Consider the following 23,783-nt stretch of genomic DNA (forward strand, 5'->3'; position numbering starts at 1 on the left):
GATAACAGCATGATATGTTTTAACTTGGATATAAAGTGGATGGAATAATAGGTTAGTGCAGAGACACTGTTATCGTACCACAAAGAAGAAAAGGTAAGATTATAAAAAGGATGCCTCACCTTTTGAACAAGAAGAAGGCTAAAAAGGTGGAATATGCTCAGAGAATCATATTCTGTTTGGTTCTTACTTCCTGGAACTTTGAGATTGTATGCCAGCATGCAATAACGATTATTTTAAAAAATAAATAAAAGGAATTTTTTTGCATGAAAACGTTTGCCAACTTCGATGCAAGCATTTCTTTTTTTTCCTTTTCTTTGTCGAAAACAAAAAGTTAAATGTTGAAAAGGAAAGCAACACGATAAACTTTTTCGTTTTCTTTTAAAAGTTAAAGAGCATCCGTCCAAAAGCAAACGATTCTTTTCTTCAAACCAAAATGTGAGATACAAAGGAAAGAAAAGAAAGATAACATAAAAGCGAGAGAAATACTCTTTTTAAAAATAAAATATTATATTTAAATAATAATAATTATATGTAAAGTATTATATAATAAATTTATAATTTATAGAATTGTAATTTGAAAGTAAGAGAAAGAATGATTACTCTGAAAAGAAATAGGTAGAGTAGAAAAACAAAAGCAAATAAGTAAATTAGATAGATAAAAAAAAATGGAGTAATTAATCAGGTAGAAACTTAGCATTTGTGTAATAGATAGAAGTGTTTGTATTATGATTGGTATAAAAGTTATAGTAAAAAGATGGTTGAAATTCAAAAAGTATATATTAAGAAAAAAAGCGGGAAATTCAAACAAGAATTCATTAAATAGTTAATTAATATGTGCATGTGGTATTAACCATATATGTCTGATCGAAAATGGTGGGAACAGGTAAGTAGACTGAGAAGTCTGTCCAATTTAATGTTGACCTGTTGAGAGAAGCAACACATGGTTCGCTTATAGATCTGTTTCTTTGTGCCTATCCTTCAACGCTTTTTAATCACTCTTTGATATAGTAGTAGTAGTTGTACTCCTGCATTTATGCACCATGCATTATCAATTATTGACATTCACTTTCCTGAGATGATCAACGTGAATTCAACAATTATGAGTCATTGATTGGGAGAAAAGACTCAGATAGGGAAAGCTGACAGTCATTTAACACCAAAAAAGAAACAAAGTGCAATGCCCAGAGTTTTTGTTTAGGGCAAACGCATTCCAATTATCACTGGCCCAGACAAGAAACAAATTAAAAACAAAAGGGTTTATGGTGTGCGGTGAAAGGAAACTAAAGGGAATCTTTCCAAGTTTATCGAAAACACAATTTGCAACACCACACATGCTAAATCTGATTTTATTCTGTTTCAACTTATAAATCTGTACCTACAAAGTTTAACAAACCAAGATGAAGAAGAGAGGTAAAGTTTGAAAGACATGAAAAGCTCAGGAAGGTAATGATAACATAATATGAGATACGTGAAATAAGTTACAGAGGGAGTGTTACCAGAAATAGCGGTAGCATCATAAAATAAGTGATTGTAGCAGGAGTGTGTTGTTGCAATTAGAGTATGATGGTTGCAGGTGCAGGTCCAGGCTGACACTGAGTCCCAATACAGATGCAGACCATCTTAATAGCATGAAAGCAGAGAGTAGAAATTTTTAGTTAATTTCTTCACATTATATTAAAATTCAAAGCCCTTGTCTTGTTCTAGTCCCACCACTTACTTCGTACTTCCTACAACTGCAGACCTATTTCTGCACGATTCCCCTCTCTTCATTCTTTTTCACTGTACACTCACTCTCCCATCGTCAAATTATAATGCCACACACACTATTCTGCTTAGCCATAAAAAACTTACCACCTTCAATTTCAGCTTCGTGACAAACGCTATATCTAATTTTCCATTCGGTAATGCACCTGCTTTACCTTCTATATGTAAATATGGCATATAATAGAATCAATCTATTCATGGTTTTAACGTTGGATCACTCGTCTTCCTTTTTGTTTTTCACCACTTTTCCTTTTACGACATCTACACAACAAAACAAATATCCTTATTTTCAATACAAAATATGCAATCTGTGATAATACTGTTCCTTCAAAACCATCCCACCATCAACATATACTTATCGGTGTGGGGATAAAATTTCGATGCTCCCTCCTACCCCATTGGGAATACAACAAAAACCTACCCTCCCGCCATTTTGGATCAACTTATTCATGTTCGAATTATGATGATGCTATTTATGTTATATATTTCATAATGTTAATATTTTTTTTCCACGATTAAAACACACAGACTGTATAAATTCATTATTCCCATAATTTAATTATTGTGAGAATAAGTTGAACGCATATTTCCAAAGTTGGGACAGAATGGGACAAATATGGGTTTGTGTGAATTTTGCTTAAAGCCTTGGCAGCAAACAAATGAGATAATATAGAGGATGATTGGAGGTACTGTATTTGCTTTTTACTCCGGAATTCTCAAACCACGGTTTAGAACAAAAGCGGGAGTTACAACTTTTTGTCTCCCTTATTTCAAATATTTCAAATCATATTACACTATACATACTCAAGTCATGCCAGGGAATCCTTTGAGCTTTCAAATTTTCTTTCCTTATCAAAGGATATATATATATATATATATATATATATATATATATATATATATATATATATATATATATTCTTCAAATTATCATTTTTATTTTTTTTTTAAATGTATGTATAAATTGAGATTTCAGTTTCAACTTTAAATTTGAATACTCCAAAACGAAATTTGTACTTTATTTAAAAAAGTACTTTGATATATGGCATGCACAGCTGAAATTATTTAAATTAACGCTTCCGGATTTAAAAAAAAAATAGTGTTTTAAGTACTTTTGGTATTTATTCTTCAACTAGAATTCAGTTTTCAGTGCCGTGTATTCAATTTAAACTTTTACTTGGCTGATGATGCAGTTGAAATTGATTTTTAACTGACCTATAATACCATTGGAAATTTTGCGTAGTATTATTTTCACATCAATAAATTTTTACTGGCATTTTACATTCATTATTTTTATTATTTAATTTCTTTATGGAAATACAAAAATTAATTTTTTTAGTAAGTAAAATAGTCCTGAACATGGATTGTGGTGTTAAAAAGATATTTTCTGAAAATTATATCATTGAAAGGTGTCAGGAGAAAAAGCCATGTATGTTTTTTGACAGAACGAAATCCAAGGTAGAAACGTGGGCTTGGTGAAGATATAGAGAGAGATCAAAGACGAAGCACTGAACTGGTGCTATACATAAAAAATCTCTCTCCCCTAAAGATTACGACAGCATGAAAGTGTGCACTAAACCAGGTATCGCTTTTGACTTGTCTACCATTCTTCACCCTAACTGCGTGTTTGGACCTAAGCTTTAGAGAAATGGATTTGTACTTTAATTCCTTTCATCAGATGTGACCGTTTTATGTTTGAAAACGGATCCGTTTTTCTCGCTTCTTCACCTGCATATATATATAGTCACTTTGACAGAAATCATCTTTCTTACTTTGAGAGTTGAGCATAGCCGTAAGTTTACCAATTATGGGCAAGGAGTGGCATTGGGGTGGAAGGTCCTCCAAGAGGGGTGGAGAAGCTCAAACAGAAATCCCTTCTGGTTGCATGTGTGCAGTCTTTCAGGCTTTCGATTTTCATCCATTTCACTTTTCCATTAACCACCAGCCATCCTCTTTCAAGTCTCGGACCCGAGAACACCACACTGTCTCTAAAGGTACGTACTTTCTCTCTACTACACTTCACTTTAAACCATCCACTACTTACTTTTCTCCACCCTTATGCTCTTAAATTACCACTTTACTACAAGTCTAAAGTAACTTCTTTATACTCCTTAATCAACTTATTCTGGGCAACTATGGATAATTCATGGTTTTGTATATTTCAGGAGCTGAAGGACCAAGGCATAGCTTGGAGTCAGAAGATGGTACTACAGTGTCATCAATCTCAAAAGAAGCAAATTTTAAAATACCAGTAAGTTAATTAGCATGCACCTTTTCACCATTTTTTTTCTGTTTCACTTTTACGTATGCTTTTATTGGGTTTGTTTCTACTCTAAAGTTGAGTGCTGCTGATGATAATAATCATGGTTTAATCATTTAACTTGTTTAATGATTTTTGAAAACCAGAAGAACATTCAGATCAGAACAAGAGGGAGCACAAGATCAAAAACAGAAATTAGTGATCTTTCGTCAGAAATCAGTGTCTCTCCAGGTACCAAGACACCGACTTTGGTTGCAAGGTTAATGGGTCTGGATCTTCTTCCTGATGCACATTCCCCTTCTTCCCCATGCCTTTCCACTCCAAACCTTTATAGACCACGACGACATATCAAAATAATCAAACATAGAAACAGCACGGGAAGTGACTTCTTGCCTGAGATTCCTAAAATGTCCTCAGCAAGAAAATCGGATGTTGAGCATAGACTCTCTCTCCAGATCAACAAGGAGAACACAGTTTCGTATGAGGATTTTGACGTTCCTCTGTTTTCTTTTACAAAGAGAAAATATGATGAGAACAATAGCAGGAGTCCAAGTCACTATGCCAAACAAATTGTCAAACAGGTTAGAGAAAGTGTGAGCAGAAAGGTTGGACGCGACATCACCAACACTATCAAAAACAGAGACCATGAAGAAGAGGAATGTGTAAGCAAAATCAAATTCAAGAAAACTTCAAAAACTTCAGTGAACGAATCCTGCCCTGGAAAACTTTCAAACTCATCTTATTCCCCTAGGCTCAGCAGATTTATTGAATCCAAACAAAAATCAAGCACAACACCATCGCCTCCACATGCGACCAACATTGAAACTGAGCTTCCAGAAGTTTCTACAAAGCCAAAGCCTCAAGCATTGGCCAAGAAAGAGTTGCAGAATCAAAAAGCAGTCACAAAATACAAGAAAACAACCTTTGGAAAGACGAGTAGGAGAGTTAATAAGCCTCCGCAAACATCAATTAGAAATCAGCAAGAAGAGCCATTTATTATTCGTTACCCATTAGTCTCTAAAGTCAATGACATCAAAACCAAAAAGAAGAGAACTCTTCCACTTTCAACCGATCTTTTTAATAGTCACAACACGGTTCCAAATCTTCTCCCTGTCAAGATAGGTCTTTCTCCTCAAAAACAGGTACCCGTTAAATGAATTTCATAAATTACGACTCTTTCTTTCTCTATTATCTATTCTCATTTCAAACACCAATACATTCTTCTCCTAAAAAAAGGAACAATACATACATTATTATTATTGAGTTTCATTACATGAATAGTATATTTAGTTAACAACTTCACAAGTCAGAAATTAAATAATATAACTTGAATAATATTTAAATACTTACAATTAACTTTTTAAAATGATCATTACTTTTAATTTAATCATCAATATACAATTAAACAGCTTACATTTATAATCTTATTTCTTTACAATATCCTCGACTCATAAACTCCATCTCTATATACATATTCTTATAAAATACAAACTTTAGTTCACTTTTTTTTTTTCCTTTCCATATTTTTGCTCTTAAATTGCATTTGCATACTATTCCTCCAATAGAAAACAGATATTACAATAATATCAAACTCTTCTTTTCTTAACTTAATCTATACATACATAAATATACATAAATATATATTGATATTGAGGAAATTGGTAATTTCTGAAATTTTTTATGCCGTTTAAATTATTGGTCTTTTAACAAAGTTTTACATTTATTTAACAAACTTAAATTATTTATTACAAAATGGAAATATATAATTTATTTATTTATCCAACAAGTAATTTTAGTAATAATTTCATTTCCATAAAAAAAAAATATCTATTTTGTGTACATAAAACACAAAAAAAAGTTTCAAATTTGGTGTATTGATCTGATTTGGCCCCTTTTTCTTCTGAGCATTCCGTTTAACTCTTGCGTGTGTCATATGGTCAAAAACACAGACACGGGTGATTGATGACGATGAATGTCGAGATGCAAAACGCAACACACGGTTATTTAGTTGTTCGCGCCAGACGTACAGAGAAGAAGCGCCACGACCACCCGCACCCCGAGGACCAACAACCTGCGATGACGACAAATCTCACGGCGCCTTCACCACCATCTCCTCCGCCGCACTCCACGAAGGGCCAGAGTTTCACTACGTCACGATCATCTTGTCCCGTACCACTGGGTCCCACAGCAACGCCACCACGCATATACCCCACCTCCATTTTCAGTGGTTCTCTCCCACCCACCCCTTGGACCCTTCACTCTTTCACAGTCTGGAGCGCTACCCAACATCCCATTCCTTTGTCTCTTTTCCAGAAGACAACAAAGATTGCGTATTTGAGCGGAAACACGGGCTGGGTCCGCGCTGCAACCGTAGATTGCTGTTCGATTTGGTGGACGAGTTGCTGTCGGAGATTCTAGTTAAGCCGAAGCGTTTCAGAGGGAGGCTGTTGGAGACGGTGTGGGAGAGGGTTCGGAGTTTACCACGTGCGAAGTGCGAGGTTTTGGAGGACGTTGATGGGTTGGTAGAGATTGTGGAGATGAGGGAAGAAGAGGAAGAAGAAGGGTTGGTGAAGGAGATAGAAGGGAACATAGTGGAGTGGTTGGTGCATGAAACGTTAACCGTTATGGTTGGTGGCGCAGATACGTAAGTGACGGCGTCGTTTGGAAGGTTAAGAGTGGGGCTCACATGGGAAATGATTCACGTGATGAATGAGAAGAAATGCGATGCCCATGGCTGTGGCCACGGCATGGATCCCTCATCCGTGGAAGCCGTGGCGGTGGGTGGGTCCCATTCTGAAACCATGAAAACGAGGATGCCCTCACACCTTGTTCTGTAAAACTCATGATTTTCTTCCAGAGGTTTCCCTTTTTTTATTCCCTCTCGCTGTATCTCCTAGGTTGCTAATGTAAAATTTCAAATATGCTCAATGAATTTTCCTTTGGTTACAGATTCACGTTATCAAATTATGTAAATCACCGGGTATTCATTTTCTGAAGCTTCTTTATTATTCTTCATACCATTAGTTAAATTCTATGTATTTTATAAATTTAAATATCTTTAAACAAATTTTTATTTATTTATTTATATTAAATATTCAATAATTATACATTTTTTAATTATTTTTTTTATCACTTGTTTTGTATATTATTGTTTACTAATGTAAAAATTCTAATTAATATAAATAATGTTATGATGTTTATTGAAACTATATTAGAAAATTAATAATAAAAATTCAATTGAAAATATTTAAATTTATAAAAAATTAAAATTAAAAAAAAAATACAAGAAAGTTAGAGTGAAAATGAAATTACGATCTTAGGTAGTATATGATCTACAAAAACACCTTTCAACCAATTTAAAAATAGTATTGAGAATGGAAAAGAACTTTAATGAGTAAAATATATCATTATCATTATACGCTGAAAAAAAAAAAAACTTGAGTAAAAGTAACATGACTTAACTGATAATTTTATTTTAAAATCTCTTGTGCTTTGCTTTATGTTATTTCTTTTAAAGCAAAACAATCACCCGTATTAAAAATAATATTTATGATTTAATAGATTAGATATACTTGTGATATAATAATTATGATATTAAGGAGATTATTCATGTTGGACACGATAGATTCTCATTAAATTATCTTTACATGAGTTTCTTCTTTGTTATTAAACCTAAATTATAGGTAACATAAGCATTATTAGTATGTTAATTTTATATATTTATACATTTTCATACAAAGTATGTTAATTATTTTATTCTTTTGACGAGTTCAAGTTTTGTTGTCCTACTTGCACCAATGTCAATATCACCCAAAAAAGTATATAAGATTTAAATATAGCTAATTAAATAAATATATTTTTTTCAAGTAAATTTTGCATAATTATTATAAATGATAAATCTGTAAGTATGGAGAGTGTTGAAGGAATAATCCATAAATAAGTAATGAGAGGTTTTTTGGTCCGAATCATTGATGTCAGAAGGGCTATTAAGGTTAATCAAAGTCCACTTAAACTTGATTTTTTTAATGTAAAACTAGTAGAGTTGAAAAAGGAAATCGTAGTAATGTTGGTAGCAATTGCTTTTATGGTGGACTCAATTGGAACTTTGTGGATTGTTTGCAGATATATATTATTATAATTACTTTTAACTTTACACATTAAATTGGTAGCTACCATGATATATTAATTATTTTCATCAACAAATATATATATATATATATATATATATATATATATGGAATCTCAACACTTTTATACAAATGATGAAACTGTTAAGTATATTGTTAAGTGGCGCTAACAAGTATTATGATTAAAATGTAATTCAAAGCTTGTGGGTTGTGATAACAAGTAATTATGCTATATATGGATTTTAATTATATTCACAGTTGTCTTTGAATTGAATTTTATATTCATAACATTCAAACTTTATCTGGATAAATACATTTTATTTCTAAAATCAATTAAAAACTGGTGTTTGATTTATTTGAGAAAAAAGAAAGAAAATTTGAAAAATAATAATAACAAACAAAATAAAAAAATCAGTCTGACACTACAAGTGTTTTTTGTTTACATTCCTTTCTATATTGGGCTATTGGGTCAAAAGCTATTTTCTACATTCATACTCCCCCATTTTTCTTTTGACACCACCTAAACACCTTTTCTCTCTTTCAATTTGGAACTTCACTCAGGGGCTCCTGGACACTCCATGATCTCCATCTAAAATCAATTCCATACAAAAACAACCTCACCTTCTATCTTCTTCCCATTCTTCCATTGATCATGCTTGAGGAGGAAGAATGGAGGCACTGTTCCTCCATTGGGCGTGTTAGAGAAGAAGAACATGGAGCGAGAAACCCCAAACACGATGTCGCTGGTGATGATTGCTGCCTTTGTGCTGGCGACAGTCCCAACTATGGTGGCTTGGCTCTTGTTTATCAAATTAAAGCCTTTTTTAATTTTTATATTATGTGAGTAACAAGAATAAATATTAACTATAAGCTCCGCTCAAATATGGCTGCGTGTCTTTGATTTTACTCTTTTCACTATATAAATCCCATACACATATATGAAGTGTATCAGACAAGAACACCCAATTATTTTGAGAAACAAAAAAAAAAAGAGAATAATTATAACTACTAGGCGTTCAGGTTGTGCAATCAATCATAAATACCAAATAATTTACTTCCTTTCCAATCAAAAAGATCACGTGAGATTTATATAGGATCAGTATGGCTAAACCAACTGTCACAGAAATAATATAATGGGATAAAGAAGATTACACTTCCAAGTTAATGGGCAACAAGAACAGAGGACGGAAGGATGTGTACCTACCATGGACATCTCACCCAAAAAAAAAAATTAGTGCAGTAATATCTTACGATAGTATAGCGCTCTCAGGTTCTGCCATCTACATCGAAGCCAGCCCCAGTCCAGCCAGGAGTTGAAGATCTACCCTTGGTCACAACACCAATTCCCTTCCCTTTTGATTGCAAGTTGACTTTCTTCTTACTTCTTCCTTCGCCTTCATTATGTGGCTGCTGATTAGGTCCATTTCTCGCTGCAGCTTTCTGACCATTACTTTGGTTGGAAACGCTCTCAGTTGATCCCTCATTTGACTCCTTTGCATTGGGAACAGAGGAACCATGCTGGGGTGTACTATCTTGAGAAGAAGCTGCCGATCTCCCATCCTAATATGTGCACGATTTTAACATTCAATGCTCTAGTATGAAGATGCATATGCAAAAACATGTATTTTGTGCTCTCACCGACAAAACGTAGCATTAACAACATGGTGTGAAAAAAACATTTCCGTAGAGAAGTCAGAAAAAGCAAACAGGTTTCCATTCTCACATGTTCACATTCTCAGGAAATTTCAATTCCAAATGGCATATAACCAGTTTCCCAACAAAGGGACTCCTTGTTGATGAAGTTTAGGAGGACATATAGCTAGGAGTTCTGAAAACAGTTTATTAATTAAGGACACTATGCAGCGTACACCCTAAAATTAGGTTCATACCTTAGGGGCCTCCACTATATAATTAATAACGATGAATACAATGATAAAATACTTACATGATAAAGATTAGTTGATGCACGACTTGGATTCAAAGCTTCCAACCTTCTTTTTAATTCCTCCAGCCGAGCAAACTGAGAGTTACTGCTTTCTTGAACCTGTATAAAATTTTCACAGTCAAACAAGGAGCTAAACGGGTATATTATGTCTTCATTTAAGACTAATTACCAGATTACTCAAGTCTTCACATAGCTTTTGTTTCATTGCTTCCTCATCGCGTACTACTTGTGAGGCTGATTCCCACACCTACAGCACATAATTAAGATGTCAACTATATTTGAGAAGGTACTTAGCATACCAATTGATTTTGTAGATCAAAGTATTCAGATCATCTACACTCCTCCATATCCGTATAAATAACCTTTTAGACGTTATTTACTTTAGTGCACCAATTTGTTAATTTAATCATTAGACTGAACTAAGAGCAAAAGAAAAAGTACTTACGTAAAACGAACTATAAACAGAAAGTGGGAAACTACTTACGTAAAACGAACTATAACTTTATGTCATTTACGATGATCAAATGAGTTTTTTTTTTTTTTTTTATCACAAATGTATTTGCATTTTCTGGATAAAGTGCTTAAATAATGTTATCTGCAATTTTTGTGATTAATANTGAGTAAGAAACTAATGTATCTTATGCACTGATAGATTTAACTTTTAACCCTGGAAGCTTATTCAGTGGTACACTATAGACAATTCAGAATCATCGCAACTATTTATTAACANATATATCCTTGTCAACTATTCCAGCAACTTCATTGAACTAATAGTGAACTTGAGATCAGAAATTGTACAGAAAGCTGATACTAGTACTGGCATGATGCAGTACATAATATCAATATCACAAATAATTTGGTATTACGAAAATTGCAGGAAAAAAATAGAGATCAGAGTGACAGACCTTCCGTGCCTGCTCTTCCTTTAGCTTGGCCACACGGATTCTTTCTGTTGACGTCTCAATTTTCTTTCTTAAATGTTCAAGTGCTTAAAGTATGCATCATGTATAAAAAGTAAAGCAAAGTCATTTCACTATAATAACCAGGGAATAACAACCTTTTTAAATTGGTTCCAGAAAGGCCAAAAATAATTTGTAGAAACCTGCTTTTTTCGGACCAGCTGTAAGTTTCATCTCCAGTGAAAGATTTGCAAGCTCACGCTCCACATCACGAATTTTAGAATAGTTTTCTTGAATGTATCTGAAGATAATAACAAAATAATACTGACAACAATAATAATAACAATAACGAGAGGTAAAGATGATTGAGCCCAGTTACTTGTTTGCCTACATAGAGTACACAATCAAAACTGATAATAAATAAAGACCTTTTCAAACCATCAATCACACCATGCAGTAAAGTTGAAAAGGGATCAAATTACCCAAGTTCCTGTTTTTATCAGTACTACAAGACAGTAAATTTTTTTCCCAATTATTCACATTTCGCAAGATTAATTGCTATAATCCCAAATGTCTTGTATGTTCCCAACTAGACATTAGTTCCACAACAGAGAAGTTAACAATGATTCTGTTCCTCGATCTTAACCCTATTGATTGGCTTTAAACACAAAACACGGGTATTACTTCGTTATCTTTATATTTTACACGAAATTACAAGTTCAGAACAGTGATAACACACAAGAAAACTATTCAAATTCCAGATATATTTCCTGCCACCACTATCCTTGTGGTACATCATAAAAATGAATTAAAGGCGGTTTGCTTCAGGGTGAGGAAGGTTTATACAAGCCACGAAAAGGGAGGAGAACTGGAAAACAAGAAAAACAAAATAAAAAATCTGAAAAAATGAGGTGATAAGACGCCCTTGACACATCAATTATATCCCTAATATTTTATTAATATTTATATTTTCTTTATTAGTATAATAACAATAATAATTAATTTAAATTAAAATAATAAATGAAAAAACTATTAACAATGCTGGAGATCTAAAGTCATATTATAATATATAATGCAAACATCATCTTAAATACCGATTTGTGACATTGAGTTAGACATAAAATACTTTTAAGATGGTATGAGACTATCTTAATGAAATTTGTTACCCTAAAAATGTTTGAATCTTCAGCATGAGGGGAGTGTGTCATCAATTATAGACAAAGTTAAATTATAATATATAAATAAATACAAATCTCATATTACATGAACACCAAGTTAAAATCTACTTTCTTACAAAATAACGAATAGATATATCTCATTTTCCATTTATTTACACTCATTCTCATCTAATCCAACCAACTTTATTTTCTACTCTCTTTTCCTCTTTTTATTTCCTTTTCCACTCCCTCAGCCCAAACAAATCAATAATGTTACTATCACCAGAGCATCACAATGAATTTCATTCACCTTAACATTCCAACCAACATTTCACTGCAAAAACCATCGGCTTTAATTCCTTCTGCTAGCAACATATTACCTGCTCTTCAAGCTTTATGAAACCATATTTCACAATGTTATTAAGATCATTGCTTCATATACCCAACTGAGTCCCTCACAACACAATCACTGACCTAAAACCATTCGCTCAGAGATTACAGTAAAAAACATTCTAGTCATTTCGTAGCTTATAGCTAAGTAGATATCAAAATAAAGTCTACATCTTCCACAGCCATTGGTTACTTGTGCACGGAGAGTCGCAGAATCATACAAATTCATTATAAAATCTCCAATTTCTACCAAAAGTCTTCATAAGAACATGAAAATAGCACACACAAAAACCTATGTCAAGTAATTCGATTTCAACAAATCCAAACAATGTTGTACGTGCAAACACAAAAAGGAGAACAAATTAATTATCAGATCCCAGTAAAGAGAAATGGGGAGATGGGTTACTTCTGCAATTGAAGCTGTTCTGCTTCGATGATCTGCAACAACAAGAAGAAAATCAATGAAAAAAAAATCCAGCAATGACAAAGCGAAACCAAAATGGCGATGAGGAGAACCTTCTCTGTGTAGCTGATGACGGGGGCTTCTTTAGCGAGACCGTCAGGTCCGATCTCAGGGAGAAGTGAAGGGTTTGAAGCCATTTTGGAATCCAATCACTCGCATTCCACAAATCCGTCGTGTGCCGCCGTCTTCGGGTCTGTGATTTCCAAGCAGCGGCTTCAACCCCGGTTGGACCGTATCCAACGACGTCCGGTTCGAGAGAAAAGCAGTTTGAAGAACCCAGAGCGGAGATGGCCTGTGTCACGCTGTTACAGATTCAGTTAGCGTGGATGGATGATTCAATCTTTTGCACGTGCCATGGCACGTTAGCCGGAGTCGCCACAACTGTTTATAACACTATCTTATTTTAAAATTACTAAATTAAAATTTAAAATTTACATTAATTTTAATTAAAGAAAATAAACATAAAACATGAATTTTTTTTTCTCTGTCAATCATATTTGTGATGTTAAACAGTGAGAATAAATAAGATATGGCGAAATTAGGATAACAAAAAAAAAAATGGAACTAAACAGTAAAAAAATAACTAAAATTAAAGGTGATTTATTTAAATAAAAGTTAAATACAAAAGTGCTTAATATTTAAGATTGGGTATTCTTGAAAAAAGTGTCATATAAATCTTTAGAAAAATTCCAAATTATAGATTTATATGTTAATAGTTAATCCATCCACAGATCCCGTATTAGAAAACATAAACATATTCATCTCGAAATATTAAGCAGAATAATTATTCTTATTGGTAGCTGATATATAAGCTCAATAATAATTTATGCAAAAGAGTGATCATCTTGTCTTTTAACAATAATAATGTCACCTTGAATTTTTTTTTTCTTTTAATTTGATAACGATTTTAAGGTTTATTTTGATAAAAATATTTTTATATGATAATTGTGTTTATAAGGTTTGAACAGATAATTAATTTACTAATTAAAAATATTTTAAAAACTTATTTATAAATATCAAATAATATTAAATATATAAATTTATAAAGGTTATTATTGTATAATTATAATTTTAAATTTTCTAAAATTTATAGAATTTCATTAAAAAATAGTATTTTTATTACCATTTTATTTAAATATATTAATATAATTAATATCAATCAATTATTTTTAATATTTTTCAAGAAATTGCTTAGAATTTATGTATTAAATATTTTGATGAGTACGATTTTCACACTTTTAATATAATTAATCTATAAAATGAGTTATCAAATAAACATTACGATGACTCTTTATAAACATTGTATAAAGTAGGAGACCTTTACATTAGTTTTAAAATGATGACAATGGTGACACTTTGTTGTTTGGACCAAATTTAATACCATCAATGAGAAAATTAAGATAATTAGAGTAAAAGGTTGAAAACATCTTTAGATAGACAAAAATCTTACACAAATTAAAGAAGTCGGTCTTAAGAATTATTTATTGATGAGAGTGTTTTTTCTAATAATTTCTTTTTTGTTAATTGGTATAAGTAGAATAGTCAACCAAATAATTGAATCAACGTTCACGATATCTTTTATGTATCGTAATTGAGAAAATATCTACATTATATTATTTATATATTGTGATATTAAAAAGAAAATAAAATTTGGTAGAAATATTAATATGATCAAAATGTTGTGAAATCTCATACATTTATCTTGAGTGATCAAAGAGAAGATAAAAATGTTATATCCTAGTCTTTTCTTAGTAAAATAATTATTTAGGAAAAATTTTGTTATTGTTGAGATAATTGTAACACATCTTTTATTTTCTCCATCACTTTTATCTTTCTCTTGGTTCTGTCTCACCATTTTCTCAAGCAGGTCCATTTTGGTTTAAGCTAAAACATTTTTATTTTTTTTTTTGTTTTTCTCATTAATTAATTGTATTTGAATGTTTATCATATATGTAAAACTATTTTATAAAATTGAATTTCAGTTATTATATTATTTTTTTATAAAAATCATCATCCTAGAGTTAATTTTTTAGGTTCTCGTACTAAAATATAATATTTTTAAAGATCCGTCAAAATATAATTATTAAATTGTTTTGGCACTTTTGTCTGTAATCAAACAGATGATATAAATCGAATCAATTAAAGAAGTTTAGATTTGTTTAATGAAATTCGATTCAAATCCAATTGATTAAAATGATTATAATATGGTGCGTCGGGTGTTGTGTAAACCGTTTAGCCAGAACGAAACTATATATGTTATATTTTTTTCGATTTTTATCATGGAATGAGTTTTATGACATAGTCATGTTTTTCACTATTATTTAGTTTTTAAAGTTAATTGCAATAACATTTTTTCAATTTTTTATAATTTTTTAAAAATGGATTATGTTGTATAAGAAATATTATTCAAAATGGTAATGAAACTTCTATGAATCTAAGATCGCAAATCTATAATGATATGTGAATTTTAATTTCATTTGTATATTAAGTAGTGACACTTAGTAATAAATATATTTTTGTTTAAGTAATGTTTTAAGTTGTATAGAATAAGGTATCATGTGATAAAAAATTGAGAAAAAATTCTTATATATATAAACATTGTAATTTACTAATTAAAATATTTTATTTTATATACAATATGTTATGTTAATAATTTGTTTGCTTCCATGTGTTAATATGTAGTGAACTTTATGATTATATAACTTTCATGTGTTAATATGTTGTGAAATTTGTGATTATATAATATATACAAATAAATATAGATATAAATACACAATTACAACTCTTTTTCTGTAAAAGTTTGTAACTATATACATATACTTTAGTATATTTTCAATTCATATTTAGAAAAAAAATATATATGTAAAATTGCTAAATTTACAGTACGTGTATATATTCAATACAAAATAATGGTATAAATAACAAAAATCATAATTATCTTGAGTTTTAAAAATAAAAGTTGAATAAATAAATATTTTATAAAAATACGACATTTAAAAATAAATATATGAATATTCATTAACATTGATTTTTTTCCTTCACTTAATCTTTCATTTTTTGTGTGTATATATATATATATATATATATATAGTTTGTTAACACGCGTACCAGTTGGTACATTTTAACAATGTGTATCAGATTATAGTAAACAAAAATACTCTCATTTATTATGGATTCTAAGTTTTAAGGTCAAGCATATTTAAATAATTTTCATTTTCAAAACTAAAAAAAAAAACCCATACCCTTACTCACCTCCTTCATTCCTCTCAACTCTTTATCTTTCATCTCTCTCACTCCAACATTTTCTCTGTCATCCCTATTGCCCCAATTGAAAAAAAAAAAAAAATCAGAAACTTTTGCCTAACCCTTGTCTTTTTTCCTTTACACAAAGTGTTTCTTTTTCCTTTCTCTATTAATATGGAATACATGATGTAAGATTACAACCTAGAATTGAAAGAATTGTACTCCTAGGGAGCTCTTCTATACCTATTTCTTTAATTTTCTTATGTCCCTTTTTTATCACTGAATCAACTTCTACAGGTCTTTAGAATAAACTTTAATCACTGTGCAAGATAAAAAATAATAAAATCATTTTTTACCTTTGAGATTTGGAAAGACTAACGTAAAATATGACAAAGTTTATATTCATTTTACACATTAATAAATATAAAATGATTATAAAAAAGTAAACTTTTTCAATTTTTAAAAAATATCTCTGATTCAAATTACCACCACCATCTTCAATTGGGTTGAGATGAAAAAAAAATGTTGGAGTAATGACAGACAAAATGTTGAGATGAGAGAGAAAATACTCTGATAACAAAGGGTTTTTGATTTTTTTTTTCAATTGGACAACACAAAGAAAATGTTGGAGTAAGAGATATGACAGAGAAAGGGTTGAGACGAATGAGTTTTGACAATGAAAATTATTTAAATATCCTTGACCTTAAAACTTAGACCCCATGATAAATGAAGGTATTTTTGTATTTTTGTCTAATATAATTCGACGTACCAACTGAAAAACAGGCGTGTTAACAAACCCCTATATATATATATATATGAATGAAAAATATAATATTTATATGTTTATTTTATTAAATTTAATACATTTCATGTATTTCCGTTATAATTTAAAAAGTTGTGGATAGAAAACAATCCTCATGTATTTGAAAAATTCTGTTTATCTATAAAAAAAGGAAAAAATTATTTGACACCACTGTTCACAGATAACAAATATTTGCCACTTTTTTTAATAAAATATTATATTATAATAAAATATTAATTTATTTGAGTGTAGGATGAGAATAAATTAAAATATGTATAAACGAATCAATGCTCCAATAAAAAAAGTTGAAAAGATAACAAAATTAAAAAGAATCAGTCCAAGCTTATTATTTGCCCCTAATTTTGGTTTAATCTAAAACTCACATTTTTTTAACCATTTTTAAGACGTAACAAATTCACCAATTTTTCAGTTTAATGGAATAGCAACAGGCTAATTACTCAATCTACCAACGAACATAGGTTGGCTGAAAATCTTTCAGTCGTAAACAATTATAACTTAGAAAAGAGAAGGAACTCTACATCATTCAAGCTCAGATGTTCAGAAAAAAAATATAATGACATTTTTTTTCATTTTACCTTGGAATTTTGTTAAATGTCTCAAATATACAACATTTAAACTCAAACGTTAATTTTTGTGCTGCTCAACAACTGCTATAAGACATAACTAGAGATTGAATTTATTATTATTATTATTATTATTATTATTATTATTATTATTATTATTATTATTATATATAGGGAAAATACAGGGCACAAAAGAAGGAGAATACAATACATGAAGCTTAGTAAGAACTAAGCTATAGCTTAACATTTGATGAGAAAAGAAAGATGTTATGTTTCAGCGAATTGCAGGACAGCTTCTTTTGTGGGTAGTGCAGGAATTGCCCCTCTCTGTGTTACCGTAATGGCACCACATACATTCGCAAAATACAGAGCTTTTCGGAGACGTTCCTCATTCTGCCACACAAAATTAACGTTCAAGTTAATGCCTAAAACTAACTGTTAGAGTTTCTTTTTCTTTGATATCATGCAGAATTCAATTCAAGAGTACTATCCCATTAAATAGTACTGAATACCATGAAAGAGACAGGGAAACTAGATTAATTAAATACCAACAAAACTAAGATTAGAAACATATGGTTTTAGATATTCCCAGCCAATCTTTTAAGTGACAGTGTGTAAGGCTTTTAAATAGTTAATGGTGTTTAATTAATTATGGATTAAAAATAAAGAGGAGTGCGTAAAAAAAATCTGAACTACCTGGAAAATACTCTGGTCAGAAGCCAAGTTATAGATAATCCCACTAACAAATGCATCCCCTGCACCAGTTGTGTCAACAGCATTAACTTTGACACCTGCAACCCTGCCCTTAAATTCCTGCACAGTAATTAGGCAATAACAATTAGCCTAACAGATTGGACATCAAAAATAAAACCTTGTTATCGGATTTACAAGTAGCCAGTAGTTGTCAAGTACATACATTACAAGCAACGCAGCAAACATACCAGCACATACTAAACTTACACTAATCAAATTATTTTGACAAAACTAACATACCTGGGTGTAATATCTACAACCTCCTGACCCTTCGGTAACGATTAAAAGCTTAAGATTATGGTGAAAAAGCTTCTTTAATACAACATCATCATCATAAGGATCATCACCACCAGTCAAAAATGTTATCTCGTCCTCACTTATCTGCACAAACATAAAAATAGCACATCCGGTTTACCAAGGGGAAAAATGACAGAATGCTTATTTTCAGAAATCTTCCAACCACATACAATATACCTTTATGACATCGGCTTGATCCCATACACTCTTTATGCCATTCCGAGCTGCCTCAGCAGAGGGCCATAGTGCCAATCTCAAATTTGGATCATATGAGAGAATGCAACCAGAGTCTTTAGCAATTTTCATAGCAGCAAGATGAGCTGACTTGCATGGTTCGTGAATCAAGCTGATGGAACCATAATGGAATATTTTAGCCTGCGATCAATATCATGAGTATCTGCACATTCTTACACCAATTTCACAAGTACAAACAGAAATTAAAAGAAAAAAAAAAAAAAAAAAAAAAGAACCTTCTTTATGAGATCGGTAGCAAGCTCTGACTCTTGAAGAAGCATATCAGCACTAGGATTTCGGAAAAACAAAAACTCACGCTCGCCATCAGCTCTAAGTGTAACAAAAGCTAAAGCAGTTCTTGCATTATGGTCAAACTTTATGCCAGATGTGTCAACATTATTCCGCTTTAAAATATCAGCCAGCATATACCCAAATTCATCTGCTCCAACCTAAATTGTAGATGACAAAAAATTAAACTATCATTTTTCCATCAAATAGATCAAGCAAACAACCTGCTATCCATCTCTCTGATACTTTCTTTTCAAGGGGGGAGGGTTCGAGGAGATGTCCTGGAAGAGTCCTATTCAAATAAATGTAATTAACTTCAAACAATATAACACATGATATGGACGGAGAAATACACCTTGCCTACAAAAGCAGATGAACCTCCAAGCCTAGCGATGCCAACAGCCACATTGGCAGGAGCACCACCAGCAGCTTTCTGGAATGCAGGTGCTTCAGCTAGTGACACTCCACCCACTGTTGGCACAAAATCTATTAACATTTCACCAAAGCAAACAACGGGTCCACCGTTTCCCTTACAGTCTTCATTTGTGAGATCGCTTGATTTACCTGCACAAATGGAGAAGCTGAGGTACCCACGTGAAGTGTAAGCAATGCAAGACGCAGACACTCAATACTTTAAAAGGAGAAACTTTTATCTTCGTAATAGGGTGACTTCTATTAGTGTTCTTTCATGCGGAATACCATAAACTTCCTTATGGTAATACCAAGAGTAACCTGACATCCTAAATAGATAAAATGACATAATACTTCTGCTCTCTGTTTCCTTGGAGCCAAAACCATAACAACAAAGGTGTAAGTATTTTGAATTCAAGTATTGCTCGGAAATAAACCAATAACAAACCTTCAAAGAATTGGCTACGAGCCAAGGCATCTTGTGAGCTAGCTCTAACTCAATTTGTTAAGAACTCAGAGAGTAAAAATTTTGAGACGTCTGTTAGATGAGGTGAGTTAGCTTAGTACATGGTAAATTTTGTAAGAATAATAGTAGTAGTGATTTGATTAAATATATATATTATTACTTGAATTTACTGTTAATAATACCTAATACCAATATATGTAAAAGATTATTCACTTAATTACAAATTTGAAACGAACTAGTTGAGTATAAAGCTCTTCAAATTTTCAATGAATTATGCTCCCCAATAGGCCCGGTTTAAAGCAAAGACAGATCCCAGAGACACACAGAGGCTAAAAAAATGCAAATATAAATAACCACCGAAACAATCAGATCTTCACATCAACCACCGCATAGCAACTATGCAACGGCCTGATGTGTTATTATATCAGCCTTTGTAATAAAGAATCCATACGCCAGATTTTATTTCTCTTCATGCAATAACGTAAATCACACCTCGTACATTAACAAGAAAAAAGAAAAAAGATCTGGAATCTCGAATCAGTAAATAAATTCAATAAAAACCGGGAACCCAAAGCCAGAAAAACATCAAAGATGCCATCTTTAACTCAAAAACGGAGTTTCAACGCCCTCGGCCTAAGAACGATAACAGGTACGAAAACGTAGAACAGAACACCCCAGAAAAGAAAAGACAAGAAAAGAAAATGAAAAGAGAATGCGTGAGAGAGAGTGAGAGAGTAAAGAGTAAAAACCTGAGGAGGTAACGTGGGCCATCAGGGAGATGGAAAGAATTGGAAACCAAGAAACAGAGTATTGGAAATGCAGAAAAAGACGAATAAGAAGAAAGAAAGAGAATGTGTTTTGGAGAAACTGGATAGTTTATAGAGATAGAGAAGAGAAGCGAGGGAATGCAACGACGAGGGAAATTGGTTGGATTTATAAAAGGTAAAATGTTGACAACGTGGAATACGACCACCACGGCAATTTTTAATATTTATGAACATACGTCCCCGCATACTCTTTTATTTTAAATTGATTCGGGAGAAAAAAATACATTTGTTATATTAATCAATTCTAATAAGTTTTTTTTGGATTTGAGATTAAATTATCTAACAAATTAAAACCTTTAGTTTATTAAAATATATTTATTAAGAAACACTGCTAGAAGACGAGTTTTAGTCTCTACAGATTTAAAATAAATCCTTTTAATTTCTCATATATAAATTACGTATTTTAATCTTTAAATTATGAAAATACAATTTACTCTTGCATGGTTAGATAACTAATGACACGGCCCTTAAAAATGGATGCATGTTAAGTGATGAAAGTGTCATAATTTTTCATCACTTTCACTAAATAACAATTTTCTTTTTCTCATTTAACAATTTCAAAATAAAAATAAATAAACTTACAAAGGTAACAACTTTCTACTTTTCTTTTTTCTTTTTTAACAACCAAAACCCGATTTTTCGAATCCAAAATTTTTGTTCTCATGGGTCGAACATTAAAAATATACTGATAAATAAATGTTGGTACTTTAAACTATTTTTAGTATGTTTTAAATTATAAAAAGTTGTGTTTAAACTATTTTTGGTATATTTTAAATTACCAAAAGTTGTGTCCATTAGTACATTGTAAATGTACAACAGAGGAACAGTAAAAGAGTTTCCAGATTCCGATTTTTCCTTTTTAATAATTTTTTAACTCAAATAATTATTCATTATAAAAGAAATATTTATTCTTTTATTATTATAGTAATTAATTTTTTAAATTTAAACAATTACTTGTAATATTATTTACACAATATTATTTATAATATTTTTATTTCAATAACAAAAAATTATTTTATTCATAGTTATATTTAAAATTATATACATCTTTTTTTTTCAATTTTACCTTTTTAATTACAATTTTTTAAATTTAAATAATTTATAAATATTTTAAAAAAATATGTACGCACAAACGCGATAACACGTGTATTTACTCTGTTTATTTTTATAATAATTGTGAATAATACCTCTCAATATGCAATACTAGTTATTACATTATTAATAAGATATTAAATCTTTAAATATATTTTAATGTGTAATTCGATGTAACATTTGACACTTACTGCCATATGGTGTTAAGCATATGTTCTATTAAATAATGACAATTGATTTATGAAAAACATCATATGTAAAAATTGATCTCAATTTTTGGTGGTTCGTGTATATGTTACAAAGTTAAATGTAAAAATTGATCTTAATTTTTATACAAATATTAACATTCATATATCATACATTCATAATATATTTTAATCCAAAAACATAATTAAAGATATACACATATCAAGTTTCATGCATATATATATAACAATCCAACCATCACATTCCTCATATATTTAAGAAATCATATAACAAATTATAGACAAACATTAATTCTCCTTGCTAAATGCTTACTAGTTAAAACTTCCTTTAGCACTTTTAAAACTTCACCAAAGTTTGAAATAAATAGTCCAAGTATCAAATCTTACACCAATATTTCCTATAAACAAATCACTCTCTTTAAAGATGTAATTTACAATAATTATTAATTTTTTAAAACTTGAAGAAACTTAAAGTCATAAGAAAACATAATAATTAAAATGAACAATAAATATTTAATATTTTATTCATAAACTTCCTATCCATTACTTTTTTAAAATGTATATTTAAATGAAACTCACGTCTTACAACTTTATTAAAATATCAAAACCAAAATAGTTATATAAATATCTTAGAATAAAAATATTTATTTCCATAATATTAAATAAAATGATCAGTAATGTCAATCTAAAAAGATATCTGTTTTTAAAATATAAAAATTAAAATAACCAACAATACTGATTTTTAAATCAAATTATTTTTTCTCCACTTAGTTATAAAGTGACATTATAACAAATTTCCATATAACCTCAATGTTTCCAAAATTACTTTTTAAATGCGAAATATTTCACAGTTGTGTTGCATATGTGAAGTAATAATAAATTATTCGCAGGAAACTTTTAATGAAGGTTTTACTATATTTTATTTTTATGAATGTCGTTCTGCCTAGAAAATATTGGAAAATGTTACCATTTTATTATGTTTTTTTCTCTCGTTGTCTATTTAAAGTAAAATAGTTTCATATGCAATATATAATCCATATACTTGAAAGATGAAAGAGTAAATTTTGTAAAGAGTAAAGTGTGCTTTAACTCAATTTGCATTGTTATTCAAATATTTCTTCATAAAAATATGAAACCATGTTTATATTATATGCGTGTGACTCGAGAAGATTGTAATACTGTTTTTTACTAAAATATTAAACTATAAGAAAAAGATTTCATTTTACTATTTAATATATATAATATAATATAATTAGTTAGGATAAGTCAATAAACTGCGGTTATGCAAATCTCAATCACTCGATTAAGGCCTAACATTCTCTGCCTAAAGTTTGCCAACAATTCAGAAGAATATTTAGAAGGAACAGGAATCGATGAAAATCATTCAATTAATTAATTAATTATATATAAAGGATTAAATTATACTCGTATTATATTAGATATTAGATTCTCACTAATTTTATATATAAATAAAGGATAATGATATTTAGACAACATTTGAACATTAATTACGTGTCAATCTGTGATTGGTCGTAAATTATTCCATAATAGTGTTTATGATTATTATTATTGATT

General features: G+C 30.5%; 3 protein-coding genes across 5 annotated transcripts; 1 reads left to right on the plus strand and 2 right to left on the minus strand.

Annotated features, from left to right (window-relative positions):
• The first annotated feature begins 3,551 nt into the window (after nt 1–3,551).
• LOC106770658 lies at nt 3,552–6,972 on the plus strand. 2 transcript variants are annotated; one of them, XM_014656457.2, is made up of 4 exons: nt 3,552–3,758; nt 3,930–4,015; nt 4,171–5,166; nt 5,974–6,972. In XM_014656457.2, the coding sequence occupies exons 1-4, from the start codon at nt 3,572–3,574 to the stop codon at nt 6,670–6,672; spliced, it is 1,968 nt and encodes a 655-aa protein (XP_014511943.1). In that variant the 5' UTR covers nt 3,552–3,571; the 3' UTR covers nt 6,673–6,972. The 2 variants fall into 2 exon arrangements, with proteins under 2 accessions (XP_014511943.1, XP_022641363.1); XM_022785642.1 differs by having other exon boundaries at nt 4,174–5,166.
• Nucleotides 6,973–9,189: 2,217 nt separating this feature from the next.
• Nucleotides 9,190–13,373, minus strand: LOC106769823. The gene is made up of 7 exons (XM_014655595.2): nt 13,059–13,373; nt 12,949–12,980; nt 11,199–11,296; nt 11,002–11,084; nt 10,266–10,343; nt 10,097–10,195; nt 9,190–9,711 (listed from the first exon to the last, which is right to left on the minus strand). The coding sequence occupies exons 1-7, from the start codon at nt 13,140–13,142 to the stop codon at nt 9,418–9,420; spliced, it is 768 nt and encodes a 255-aa protein (XP_014511081.1). The 5' UTR covers nt 13,143–13,373; the 3' UTR covers nt 9,190–9,417.
• Nucleotides 13,374–17,818: 4,445 nt separating this feature from the next.
• Nucleotides 17,819–21,000, minus strand: LOC106771413 (probable fructokinase-7). Of its 2 annotated transcripts, none has more exons than XM_014657384.2 (7): nt 20,833–21,000; nt 19,562–19,770; nt 19,155–19,367; nt 18,862–19,059; nt 18,628–18,768; nt 18,331–18,447; nt 17,819–18,027 (listed from the first exon to the last, which is right to left on the minus strand). In XM_014657384.2, the coding sequence occupies exons 1-7, from the start codon at nt 20,852–20,854 to the stop codon at nt 17,902–17,904; spliced, it is 1,026 nt and encodes a 341-aa protein (XP_014512870.1). In that variant the 5' UTR covers nt 20,855–21,000; the 3' UTR covers nt 17,819–17,901. The 2 variants fall into 2 exon arrangements, with proteins under 2 accessions (XP_014512870.1, XP_014512871.1); XM_014657385.2 differs by lacking the exon at nt 20,833–21,000 and adding an exon at nt 20,066–20,156.
• Nucleotides 21,001–23,783: the final 2,783 nt, after the last annotated feature.

This window comes from Vigna radiata, chromosome 8, assembly GCF_000741045.1.
Source record: "Vigna radiata var. radiata cultivar VC1973A chromosome 8, Vradiata_ver6, whole genome shotgun sequence".
NCBI classification, from domain to species: Eukaryota; Viridiplantae; Streptophyta; class Magnoliopsida; order Fabales; family Fabaceae; genus Vigna; species Vigna radiata.

Coding starts and splice junctions, on each gene's coding strand:
- LOC106770658 (XM_014656457.2), top strand. CDS start 3,572: ATGGGCAAGGAGTGGCATTGGGGTGGAAGGTCCTCCAAGAGGGGTGGA. Junction 4,016..4,170: donor AAGCAAATTTTAAAATACCA/GTAAGTTAATTA, acceptor TTTGAAAACCAG/AAGAACATTCAGATCAGAAC. Junction 5,167..5,973: donor GTCTTTCTCCTCAAAAACAG/GTACCCGTTAAA, acceptor TCAAAAACACAG/ACACGGGTGATTGATGACGA.
- LOC106769823 (XM_014655595.2), bottom strand. CDS start 13,142: ATGGCTTCAAACCCTTCACTTCTCCCTGAGATCGGACCTGACGGTCTC. Junction 10,344..11,001: donor AGGAAGAGCAGGCACGGAAG/GTCTGTCACTCT, acceptor TATGTGCTGTAG/GTGTGGGAATCAGCCTCACA. Junction 10,196..10,265: donor GTGAAGACTTGAGTAATCTG/GTAATTAGTCTT, acceptor AATTTTATACAG/GTTCAAGAAAGCAGTAACTC.
- LOC106771413 (XM_014657384.2), bottom strand. CDS start 20,854: ATGGCCCACGTTACCTCCTCAG. Junction 19,060..19,154: donor CTACCGATCTCATAAAGAAG/GTTCTTTTTTTT, acceptor TATTGATCGCAG/GCTAAAATATTCCATTATGG. Junction 18,769..18,861: donor ATCAAGCCGATGTCATAAAG/GTATATTGTATG, acceptor ATGTTTGTGCAG/ATAAGTGAGGACGAGATAAC.